This window comes from Syngnathoides biaculeatus, chromosome 11 (genome assembly GCF_019802595.1).
Source record: "Syngnathoides biaculeatus isolate LvHL_M chromosome 11, ASM1980259v1, whole genome shotgun sequence".
NCBI lineage: Eukaryota > Metazoa > Chordata > Actinopteri > Syngnathiformes > Syngnathidae > Syngnathoides > Syngnathoides biaculeatus.
This window is the reverse complement of record NC_084650.1, coordinates 9671520-9684970: the sequence shown is the minus strand read 5'-3', so window position 1 is coordinate 9684970 and position 13451 is coordinate 9671520. Positions and strand designations below refer to the sequence as shown.

At 44.8% G+C, this 13451-nt stretch overlaps 1 protein-coding gene across 3 annotated transcripts in view; it reads right to left on the bottom strand.

The window, feature by feature from the left end:
* The window catches only part of trappc11 (trafficking protein particle complex subunit 11), a 182370-nt gene that overhangs the window by 67341 nt on the left and 101578 nt on the right, over positions 1-13451 (bottom strand). For all 3 annotated transcript variants that reach the window (XM_061834025.1, XM_061834023.1, XM_061834024.1), the window contains exon 17: positions 5499-5631. In XM_061834025.1, the coding sequence (XP_061690009.1) occupies positions 5499-5631 (133 nt within the window). The remainder of the gene's footprint in view (positions 1-5498; positions 5632-13451) is intronic.

Here is a 13451-nt window from a genome sequence, read left to right as displayed (position 1 = left end):
CCTGAACATCTCGACAGCGAGGGAATGTATACAAGGATCCTGCTTGTGGAGTTCCCTCTGTTTAACACCATCATCCTTGAACTCCTCTCCTCCGAACCTCTCCAACTCAGCATCTCGCCTGCCATCTCTCAGTGGATCTGCAATTTCCTGATGGGCAGGACACACCAGGTGAGGCTCGGGGACACCACCTCATCAACGCGCACGATCAGCACCGGGTTACGCCAAGGTTGTGTCCTCTTCTCTTCTTGCTCTACACAAACGACTACATCCCGAGGCACCCAACTGTCAAACTCCTGAAGTTTGCAGATGACACCACAGTCATTGGCCTCATCAAAGAGGGCGACAAGTCTGCGTATCGACAGGAAGTCTCGAGACTGGAGCTTTGGTGTGGCCAACACATTCTGGTGTGGAACATTCAAAAAACTAGAAATGATTGGGGACTTCAGGAGGCATCCTTTAACCACACCGGCCCCTTCCTTCACCACAGCTGCCCCTCATGGTATCCAACTATCTTGTGTCAACCGTTGAGAGCTTCAAGTTCTTGGGAGTTACAGTCTCACGGGACCTGAAGTGGGAGACGAACATTAACTCAATCCTCAAAAAAGCCCAGGAAAGGATATGCTTCTTGCGGCTTCTGGGGAAGCACGGCCTGTCACAAGAACTGCTGTGACGGTTCTACACAGCAGTCATCAAATCTGTACTGTGTACTCCATCCGTTTGGGGCTGCCACAGAAAAGGACACACTCCGACTGCAACGGACAATCAAAACCACTGAACGGATTGTTGCCACCACCCTACCCACCCTTGAAGACTTCCACGGCACTCAAACGAGAATCAGAATGGGCAGGATCCTTTCAGACCCTCCACATCCTGCACCAGCTCTTCAAACTCCTTCCGTCAGGAAGAAGCGACTGATCAATGTAAATCAAAACTAGATGGCATTCAAACAGTTTTTTTCTGTCGTGCAATTAAGTCATTAAATTCCTAATCAGCAAACTTACTATTTTATGCCTTGCACCATAGTTCTTCTTTTTCTTCTTCTTCTTTTAGTCACTCGAGGCACCTGAGGATGATCCCCAGGGGCACCAGACTCGCATGTGGGAGGCTCCTTAGTTCTCCGAAGGAGAATCCCAATTGGTGGTGGTATCGGACAGACTGGAGAGCAGGGCACCAAAGCCAGAGTTGCTCAACTGATTCTTCTTCCTCATGCAGAGACAGCACCGGTCATCATCGTATTTCCACGTCAAATGTTGCCATCTTCAGACGGAGGGGTGGTGGCTGGACCGGAACTGGATAAGATAGCCGAGGTCTTTCTTGGACAACTGGGACTCTTCCTCCGGATTACGTTGGGAGTAGGTGAGGGAAAGGCTACAATGGTGGGTAGATGGAGAAGGTTTTCAACTCCTGCGGATGATCACTAAGCATGTTTGGGCGCCGAGTGAAGTGATTGGTTGGAGGAGGGAGGAACTGAGTTAGGCCTGCTCGTCTGCAAGGTCATTGCCTGCGAGGTTGAAATGCCCCGTGAACCATATTAGTTGGATCTTTTTGGTGGGAGGGAAGGCCGTAAGGTTGGAATTGATGGAAAGGGTCGAGTGGTCTAAAGCAGTGGACTTGTCGAGGGATTGAAGGAGGGGCTTGCAGTCTGTGATGATGGAGGCTGAGGACCAGTTGTCATTCCGTCCGAGCCAAGTGATGGCCAGGTTCAGTGTAGCCTTTTCGGCCTGAAAAGAGCTGCTAAAGGTCCCGGTGGGTGTGTGCCAGGAGTGGATCAAGGAGTCGCCTCTGAAGACCACTAACCGGGCGCCTCCGTTCTTTGTGCCGTTAAGGGTGGAGCCGTCAGTGAAGACGAACAGGTCTGTTGGGCCCTGCGGTGCAAGCGTTTTCATAGCTGGAGCTAGCTGTTGGGAGGAGCTAGTTGTTGGGAGGGAGATGCAAATTTTGGGATGGGCGTGAAATGGATGGGAGGTGGGGGAGGCAGGGGCCATGGAAGATTGGTGTTATTTGCGGTTTCTATGTCCACCAGGGTGAGGTTGAGGTTGGATAGGATAGGTGTGGTCAAACTTCTCCAGTCGCCATGTTTTAGCCATTTTGGCAGGTGTTTCTGGTATGGTACCCTTCTGTCATCATCATGGGGAAGGTGGGACCAGTCATTTGACTTTTTAAGTCAGGCCAAATTTAACTTAGAGAAGATTGGTGGTAATTGGGCTTCATGCAGGGCAACGTCGATTGGAGTTGTTCAAAGTTGGCCTGGTATGGTGCGAGCCGCGTCTGACTGCGCCCTCTCCAGTTTCTGGATGTTGGAGGAGGAAGCCCAGGCAGGAGCTGCGTATTCTGTACTCGATCTGATGGTCGCAATGTAGATTGTCCGCATTTCCTGTGGCTGCCATTCCCAAGACATACCCGTCAGTTGTTGCAGGAGGTTGGAGCACTGCTTCATGACTTGGCTCAAGTGTCGGACATGTTCGTTGAACGTGAGCTGGTGATGTAAATTCTTAAGAGAAATGGAGACAAAACTGAGCCTTGATGGAGTCCTTCTTTGAAGGTTCGACAGTGCCCTGTGGTACCATTAACCCTCACTTGTACGGTTAGTAAACAAGGCCTTGATCCACTCAACAAATCGAAGAGGCACTCCAATCGCCAGCATCTAATAGACGCCACACCTAATCATACGCCTTGCTGAAATTGAAGAAACCAGCAATGGAGCACAGACTGGAACCTATCCATGATGAAATGGGACAGCCGTAGGCCTTGATCAGTGGCAAAGCGGCCCTTGTAGAAACCCGCCTGCAAAAGACTGAGAAACGGGTGCTCTTCGAGCCTCCAGGACAAGTGGTTGACAATGAGTCTCTCCAGAGTTTTGCTAATGGTGGAAGTCAGGGTGATTGGGCAATAGCTCCCGATGAGTTGAGGGTCTTTGCCCTTTTTATGGTACAGGATGATCTCAGCCATGCGCCAGAATTGTGGGTACTATTGGGTGCTCCAGCTGTTGTTGATTATTTGTAGGAGAGCGGGAAGTGGAACAGCGGCACGTGTCGTAACATCTCTGGGGCAATCCTGTCTGGATCAGCAGCTTTGCCTGGTTTGAGTTGTTTGAGGCCCCGGCGGAGTTCATCAGGCGTGAATGGGCACTCGAGCGATTACCGAGGGGAACCTTGTAGTCTACGAGCATCTCTTCGAAGCTCTCCTACTCGACTTATCGCTTTTGCGCCCACTCACCCTTGCAGATTCGATGACAAAGGCCTTGTCTGAGGCATATTCACATTTGTTGTAGGGAAGCTTCATGCCTGTTTTATGTGAGCAGGGTCCTAACATGGATTTGACTACCACCCACGCCTGCTTGGTGCCCTTAGGCTCCACAATTTTTGAGAGGTGGAGATGCCAAGCTGTGCGTTTTACCTCTGCAATCTTCTCAGGTAGGTACCTCAGCATTTTGGAAGGTAGCTCTGTCTGGTGTTGGCACTCAGATTTCTTTGGAGCCCATTCCTCTCCTTGATGAGTTGTTTTAAGTCACTATTCATCCAGGGGTTGTTGTTTGGTTGGAAGACTTTTTGCAGGATTGCTTCTGTGGTCGCAGTTTTGATGATATCAGTGAACACATTGAGAAGAGGTGTGGGGCCGCAGACAGATCGATAGAAGGGAGTTCTCAAAGGACAGCACATTTGTACTTCCCTCAATCACCTTTCTTGAAGTTGCAAGTGACTCTTCGCTTCTCCACCTCAATCTTCCTTCCTTTTAAAGAGATGGGACGGTGGTCAGAGCAGGGCTTGACAAAGGGGAGTCCAGCTGCAGGCTTCTGCGGAAACAGGGTCTGCTCATGTTAGGTCTGGGGTGCTGTTGTTGGGACACACCCTCACACCGTGCTGGTCCATTCAGTATTAGTAATATATATTTTAGACCTGGGGTCGGGAACCTTTTTTGGCTGAGAGAGCTATAAATGCCAAATATTTTAAAATGGAATTCCAAAAGAGCCAAACAATATTAACTAATTAATTACAAGTGTATTTGTACATTTTATGAGAGACCAACACTTTTAGAGTACAATGCGTCTTCTTTTAAATAACATTATGCTGTTGCCATCAAATGATGAAAAAAGTACTGCTCACCATTAATGCAACTTCTGGTGCTGGTTTTGCTGATGACTGTTTCATACGTCATTAAACACCCCTATGCAGCCGTTGAGACTTCCATTTATTATTTGTGAATATAGGTTGGTCTTTATGTTTTTTTAAACGTGAAAAAGACTTCTCACATCTATAAGTAGAACCAAACATTGTCAGTTTAGCAAAACTAACACGCTGCAGTTTGTGGTTTGTGACAGGAAGTATGTTCCTAGTTTTCACAATCAGCTGGTCTGCAAGTTCATTTTTTTAAGTTTCTCACCACTTGTATTGGCTCGCCAACAATGCTTGGCAACAGAGGCATGTCTTTTATCTGTTTGATTATCTTGTATTTATGTGAAAAGTTGTCAAAAAGTTCATTGGCAACCTCAAGCATGACCATTTTGGCAAACTCCCCATCTGTGAATGGCTTTCCGTTTTTCATAATTGTTAACACACCAGCAAAGCTATCTGAATTCCAATACCTTTGTTTTGTCCAAACATGGAGTTGCTGCTGACTAGTTGGGACTTTGGACAGTAGCTCTTGACATGATCTCTACCTGTTGTCCCCTGCAGGACATTTTGATGCTAACGCAGAATGGCGTGTGTCGAAGTGGGACTTTGTATTTGAGTATTTAATCGTTGGAATTTTCTCATTACGTATTATACACAAAGTAAGCGCTTTCTCCGCAAAGGCGAATTACTCTGTCAATTCTTGCTGAAAACTGTGGAACTCATGTCATTTTCTTTTAGCCATATTTGTCAAAAACGTTTTCACAATTAATTTCTCCCCGATATGCATTCAACCCTTCTCCACCTGCCCACATTGACTTCCATTTTGGACAGTAAACTATGGCAACCCTATTTGGGCAAACTCTCTCTGCCTCATTTGCTTTGCAGGTGAGATGCAGAGCTGGAGAAGCTTGGAAGAGAGAAGGTCAAGGATGATGGTGTTAAACGCAGAGCTCAAGTCCACGAACAGGATCCTCACATTGATTCCCCTGCTGAAATATTCAAGATGAAGTGCAGACCCATGTTGACGGTAACATCCGCAGACCTGTGAACTTGGTAGTCAAACTGGGGTGGGTCCAGCTGGGGATCTGTGACGCTCTTGAGGTGTTCAAGCATGAGGCGTTGAGAGGACTTCATGACCATAGATGTCAAGGCAACAGGCCGGTCGTCATTAAGACCTGAGACTGCTGTGTTTTTTAGGACCAGTATGATTGTGAAGTGTTTGAAGCAGGTTGGTACTTCACAAAGTTCTCGATAGAGTTAAGGTTACATATTTGGGTCAGGATGTATTCTATGAACACATTTCTGTGCTGAGTTGCGATCCCTTGTAGTTTAAATCGATTTAGTACATTGTAATTAGTGTATTGACTAGTGTGCGTTTTTACTTACTGAACGGTACGTAGTCCTGCACATCAATAATGACTTCATCTGAGCCACCTGAAGCCATAAATTGATTCCACAATGATCGTCCGGCATTAGCTGAAAACTGATCACACTGAGGCTCAGGATCAGGAATCTTGTTCTACAGGAAAGAATATTGTCATGTTAATTTGTCCACTGGTGTTTGGATACTTCTTACCATTCAAAAAGGTGAGTATGTGTGCAACCATACATGAGTGTGCCGTCATAAACGGGTGGCCAACCTGTGGGTTTTTGCCTTCTTTTCCTGCTCTCATGAAGGCACCAAAGCATATCAAAGTTCTATATTTGTGTGTACGCAACCGCGGTCACGCTGGCGCGCTTTGCTTGAGTTCATTACGGTAGTTGCGAGTGAGCGTTGCTTGCGTTTATCACAGTATTTGTGTGTGAGCTTTGTTGGAGTTTATTACTGTTACTGGTATTGTGACATACTCAGTGTGTTGTGCGTCACCGTGTGAGTGAGACGGGACTGTACAGCAGGAGGGTGAGAAGAAAAAAAAACAAAAACGCAATGCCGACCAGACAAGAGTGCCTTTACTGTTCCCGCCACCCAGCTCAGCTGTGCAACGAGAGAAGAAAAAGTAAAATCCAAGCAGGACAACCTCGGCACGGAGAAGACGTCTCCCCTGTGCATCCCGACCATGGTCACGTGACTGCAGCAGGAAAGGTTAGCACGGTATTTTCACAAAACTGGCACGTCCATTGAATGAAAAGAGCCGAAAGTTTCCCAGTCGGATGGTGATCTTTGGAGAAAATATATTTTCAATTTCGCTCTCTAAATGCCAGGGAAAAATGCACAGTTAAACGAAAATACACGGATGAACACAAGACGTTTTCACCAGAGCGGGAGCAGTCATACTTTTTTTTTTTTTTTTTGAGCGCAACAGCAAGACACAATCTGCCTTTTCTGTCAGACGTCCATTGCATTTCACAGCTTTAAATCTTTACTTCATACTATCCTCACTCATAGATAACATTGACCTGGAATAAACAAATAAATAAATAAAAAATAAACAAGTTAGTCAATTTGAAAAATCACATAAAAGCAGATTTTTTTTAAAATAATGAAGCATACAGAGACAAATGCTTGCATCATATCAAGTTGCATAGAACAACACCAGGAAAGCTGCTGACCCAGACAGACTGCCACGGAAGGTACTGAAAGCCTGTGCTGATCAGATGACCAGTGTTTTCACAAAAATCTTCAACAGCTCCCTGTAACAATCAACCATTCTCTCCTGCCTGACATCTGCAACGATCACCCCCATCCCCCCCAAAAAAATCAGCCATTGAGAGTCTAAATTAATACAGGCTTGTTGCACTCACACCTGTGATCATGAAGTGCTTTGAGAGGCTTGTTGCACGCCCCATAAGGGGCTCACTTCTTCCCTCACTCAACCCCTACCACTTTGCCTACATAGGAATCCGGTCCACCAAGGATGTTATCGCGACAGCTCTCCACCCTCCACTGAGACACCTGGAATGCCAACGGAACTTCGAAGTACGACAAACTCAACTGGACTGTAAATACCATAGTAGTGGTGAAAAAGGCCCAGCAGTGACTGAGCCTAGTGAGGGAGTGACTGAGAGTGCTCAGGAAGAACAGCTTGGAAGCTAAGCTACTGCTTGTTTTGTACAGACGCAACGTGGAGACATACTGCATCACAGTGTGGAACCCAGGATGCACAGCAGCAGACAGGAAAGCTCTGCAAGGAGTGATCAATAGTGCCCAGAAGATCATTGGCTGCTCTCTGCCCCCCCTAGAGGACATTGCCAACTCTCACTATCACAAAAGAGCCACTAACATTGTAAAGGACTTTTCACATTCTGGTCGCCACCTGTTGAACCTGCTTCCCCCTGGTAGGCAATACAGGTCCCACAAAACACGGACAACCAGATTCCAAGACAGCTTTTTCCCCAGAGCAATCAACTCTTTGAACTCAAAACCAATGAACATAACAGTACTGTTGTGTTATAGTATGCAACTGCACTTTTGTCTGCTCTTCTTGGTTTTAACCCATTCATGGGCAGTGTGGCAATTTTTTGCCTAATTGAGATTGAAGTCTCCTAACAGGACACAATCAAGGAAATAACACTTCTTTTTCGTTTATCGCATAAAACAAAGGGCAAAAAAGATGTACCCTCTCGCGGGCAGCGTTCTAAAACTGGTACGGGTATGTTATCAGTCTGTGAAGTGGTACATACTAGAGATATGTTTATCAATTAATTCTTATTCTAGAACGACACTTGCACATTAATAATACAAATGGGTTAGCATTTTGAAGACAAACTTGGTTGCATACGGACCTTTCTCCCTTTCTTCTCTTGGAAAACGGCTCCATGTGTACTTGAGGCAGCCATGTTGGGTCAGGATGGAAAGGGAAATAACTTCGTGCTAACTTTGACCGATGAGGTATCCTCTCCTGATACTAAATTATGGCTTCAGATTAAAACACTTAAATATTTTGATATACTGAAGAATATAATGCGTGAAAATCTTGATGTCCCAAAAATGGGACGCTCCCGACGAATGGGTTAATATTTCTACCAAAACCTGGACAGACAGTTTAGCTGAAAAATACACTCTATGTAATTTATTTATTTATTTTGGCATTAACTGTGCCTTGATGTACGTATTTTATGTCATTTTTTACCTAAGATTTTCTTCTATTTTTATTCTATTTTCTATTCTATTCTTTTCTATTATTCACACATGCACCTTGTGGAGAAGCATTCGTCATTTCATTGTATGCAGTTACATAATGACATTAAAAGCTTTTGATTGATTGATTTTTATTGATTTGAACATTGGAAGGGCGAAAAAGCCATACATTGAGGGGTAATTTATTAAAAATCCCTCAGTGATGTTGCTGAAATCTTGTGTCCTGAAAACAAAAATGTTAAAGAAATGGTATCAGCCCTTCAACTATCCCGCCACACTATTGAACAGAGAAAATCGGTTATTAGCATGGCTATTGATTCACAGTTGAACTCAGACCTCCAATCGTGAGTATTTCAGTGTTGAATTAGAAGACTTGGTTGAACTGGTAGTTTATATGTGTGAGAAAGACGACATTTTTTTTTATTACTGGCCAATGGTCTTGGTATTCTGAAGGAGTTGATTTTTCTCATTATGTTGGTGTGTGACATTTACAATAAATCTGGCTGATAAAGGTAGGTGTGTAAGAAGGGAATATCCATGTGTATGATATAGTTCTGTGAGGTGTATGATTTGGGTCTCTGTCTTGCTGAAGTCATGAAGACTGCCCTTAACTAAGGCCAGTGATGTCTGCAGTTCTTTGGATGTTGTTTCATGTTCTTTTGTGAACTCCTGGATTGTTGTACTTTTGGGGTAATTTTGGTTAGCCAACCACGCCTGGGAAGGTTTATCAGTCTTCCCAGATGTCTTAATTTGCAGAAAAAGGCTCTGAATGCAGTTGAATGGAATCTCAAATCCTTGGAAATGGCTTTTGTGATTGCCGTCAATCACTCTGGAAAAGGTTACTTTTTTCATATTTTAATCATTGCTCCTAATTTAGTGTTGAATTTCTTTGGATCGTGGCATGACATTTCATATTGAGATTTCATAGGATATTTTACTTCGTCTGACAGGTCCTATTGTATTCACAAGTGATTTGTTGATTCAGTGGCGGAGAAAATTTAAATTAGCCTTCGCAAGTCAAATTCGCACAAAATTGAACAAGGGGGAAGGGGGTGTTGAATGATGGTTTTGGATTGTTGTTTTTTGGCCTAATGAATATAATCGTACTTTCCAAAGTAAAATTTTAATTTACTTGCTTTTTTTTATAGGATATTAAAACTACTTTGACGATCCAAACATGTACGGGAAATTCCAGTGGTTTGGATTACCAATGTATTCAATAGGTCATGTCATGTGTACTGTACCTTGACAGTGTGATGTTAATCTCTCATTTAATGTTTTTTTGAGAAGATTTTTATCGGCAATTACGAATTGGGCCATTTTGGCGAGTCACATGACCTATATGCAGGTGAGACGAAATAGGCGCGGCAAAAAAGGCTCGCTTACGTTGGGAAACAATTGTGGCCAGCGCTGATTTCTCGCTCAGGGCCAGTCGCTCGTCGGAGCTCGCTCGTCATTCCCGTCCGAAGAACCATCCAAATATTCAACATTATTTACAGCCACAGATTCAACTCTGTATGGACATATTCCTCCGTCTTCCTGACCAACCGATACTGCTATTTATTCATCAGATGAGGATAAATCCTAGAAATCAGTGCTGGCCACAATTCTTTCCCAACGTAAGCAAGCCTTTGTTGCCGCGCCTATCAAGTCACATCGGTGCACGTAGGTCATGTGACTTGCCAAAATGGTGGCGCTCATGAAAATTCATAGTTGCCGATAAAAATCTTTTCAAAACAGAATTAAATGGGAGAGGATTAACATCACATTTTCAAGGTACAGTACATATGACATGACCTATTGGATACATTGTTAATTCAAACCACCGGAATTTCCCTTTAAGTGCATTACGTGCAAAAAAAAAAAAAAAAAAAAGAAATCAAGAAGTGTGGAGAAACTTTTTTTGCAGTACCATCTCAACTCTCCTTCAAACAGATGAGAGATCAACAGTTCAGTTTTCATTTTCAACAAAAATGTTATCACTCAATCATTTTCAGTCTGTGTCAAACAAATGAACTGTTCTCTCTGTTGTTAAACATTTGGTCAGGAGTCTACAGTGGCGCCCATAAAAATCCCTGTGTGCATTCTCTGTCATCCAGGTTATGTTATCTGCAAATGTTGACTCAAGACAATTAAATTGTTTGACATGCTCCATCCATCCATCCATCCATCCATCCATCCATCTTCTACTCTTTATCAGACGTCTGATAGCGGGGCAGCCACCTCAGCACGGACATATCCGTATTAGATGTCCCAGCCACCTCATCTGGTTCCGCTTAAAGGGCCATTATCATGAACTGCATGATTTTTAGAATCTTCTCACTTTATCTGCAAGTGTCCGTACACCCAGCAGGGGAATCTCAATTTGGCCACTTGTATCTGGTATGCTTTTCTTTCGGTCATGACCCACAGCTCGTGACTATGGGTGAGGTTAAGCATATAGATCGACTGGTAAATAGAGAACTTCACCTTTCGAATTAGCTCCTTTACCACAACGGACCGAGACAAAGTCTGCATCATTGCAGATCCTGCACCGATCAGCCTGTCGATCTCCTGTTCCATTCTTTCCTCACTTGTGAACAAGAACAAAAGAAGCTTGAATTTCTCCACTTGGCCCAGGATCTCACCCCCGACCTGGAAAGGGCACGCCACGGTTTTCCAAGTGAGGACCATTCAGAGGTGGTGAAACTCATCCTAGCAGCTTTACACTTGACTGCAAACCAGTCCAGTGAGAGTTGGCGATATCTTGATAAAGCCAACTGAACCACATCATCTGCAAAAATCAGGGCTGCAATACTGAGATCACCGAAATAGACCTCTGTGCCTCAGCTGCACCTAGAATTTTGTCCATAAAAGGGCAGCCATGGCAGATTCCAACCTTCATCGGAAAGGAGTCCAACTTACTGCCAGCAATGTGTAACCCAGAACATGAGCAAAGTTCTGTCGCAGGTGAGAGATGAATGTTTTTCTAACAGAGGGTTCTGACAGCCGTTCCCAATAGACCCTCACCATACATTTGGAACTACCACCTGGGACCGGCATCTTCTCCCACCCTTGGCGCCATCTCACCACTTGGTAGTGATTAGCTGTCAGTCCCTTCCCCCTTTCTTCATCCGACTGTCCAAGACATGCGGCCGCAAGTCAGATCACAAAATCGATCATAAAACAGATGTGGACACGTTTATGCTCGAACACGATGTTCATTGTGGAGAATCCATGATGAGCACAAAAATCCAAAAAGAGAAGACAGCTCGGGAGCCTTCCTACCAATCAAACCCTTCTAGGTCTCACTGTGAACAAGTCCCCCGCCAGAACAATGGAGACCCCAGAGGGAGTGCTCTCTCGCACCCCGTCTAAGAACTCCATAAAGGGTGCATACTCTAAACTGCTTTATGGTGCATACATACAAACCAGTCGAAATCCGTCTCTCCACCTGTAGGCGGAGGGAGGCTTCCCTCTCATCCACTGGGATAAACCCAAACGTGCAGGCACCAAGCTGAGGGTCAATAAGTATAACCAGACCTGCTTGGCACCTCTCACCGTGGGCAACTCAAGAGTGGAAGAGTGTCTAAACCCTCACAAGAAGACTGGTTGCAGAGCCCAAGCTGTGTGCGGACCACAGTCTTACCATATCTAGTTGGAACTTTCTGACCTCACACACCAGCTCTGGTTCCTTCCCTGCCAGAGAGGTGACTTTTTCGGCTTCTGTAGTCGGGGATCGGATCGCCAAGGCCACCGTGTAGCTCGTACTGCACCCAACCCCTATGGCCTCTCCCACAGGTGGTGAGCCCATGGGAATGGGGACCCATGTTAACCTTTCTGCCTGTTCCCGGCTGGGCCACATAGGTTCAGGCCCGGCCATCAGGGGCTCATCTTCGAGTCCCACCTACAAGCCTGGCTCCAGAGGAGGGTCCTAGTGACACGGGTCCCGGCAAACAAAACTTTGATCCATTTCAGTCCTTCATCATCGGAGTCTCTCAGTCCTGCTTTGTCTGCTCCCTCACCTAGGACCTTTTTGTCATGGGTGGCCCCAGCAGGGGTGTGAAACCCCCGACGACTTATGTTCTAGGATCATTGGGACACACAAACCTCTGCACTACATTAAGGTGATGGCTTCCAAGAGGTCTGACATGCTTCATACAAACCCAATTCCAATGAAATTGGGACGTTGTGTCAAATAAATAAAAACAAAATATAGTGGTACCTTTAAATACGAGTTTAATTCATTGGAAGTGCTTTTATAAAGTGTGCTTATCTTGGAGCTGAGATAACTTTTGGGAACAGAAAATACTGGTGAATTTGCATCAATTCAGTTAGATACTTGTAACTGTACAATTAATGAACTTGAATGAACTTAATTGTATTGTATTAAATTAAGTATAGGTTGAACATGATTTGCAAATCATTGTTTTTTATTTTCAACAACGTCCCAACCATAACTTTGGGTTTGTAAAATTACATTGAAGAAAATAAGGATTTAAACACCCTGCTACATTGTAAGTTCTCCCACTTATAAATCATGAAGGGGTCTGAAATGTTCATCGTAGGTGCTGGAGACTGGCTAGGTCAGGCCAGAACCTTGATATGCTTCTTACAGAGCCAGTCCTTGGTTTTACTGCCTGTGTGGTTTGGGTGATTGACATGGTGAAAGACCCAGCTACGGCCCATCTTCAATGCTCTGACTGAGGGAAAGAGGTTGTTCCCCAAAATCTCAATACATAGCCAGTCATCCTCTCCTTAATACAGTGCAGTGGTTCTGTCCTATGTGCAGAAAAACACCCCCAAAGAATGATGCTACCAACCCCATGCTTCACAGTTGGGATGGTGTTCTTGGGATGGAACTCATCATTTGTCTTCCTCCAAACAGGGTGAGTGGAATTATGACCAAAAAGTTCAATTTTGGTCTGATCCGGACCACAAAACCTTCTCCCATGACTCCTCTGTTTCATCCACATAGTCATTGGCAAACTTAAGACGGGCCTTGATGGCTAGTTTAAGTAGGGGAACCTTCCATGCCATGCATTATTTCAAACCATGACGTCTTAGTGTATTACCAACAGTCACCTTGGAAACGGTGGTCCCAGCTCTTTTCAGGGCATTGACCAAGTCTTGTTGTGTAGTCCTGGGCTGATTCCTCACCTTTCTAAAGATCATTGAGACCCCACGAGGTGATATCTTGCATGGTTAATTTCCGGATTATAAACCGCGACTTCTGTCACATGTTTTCAACCCTGCGGTTTATGCAATGATGCGGCTGATTT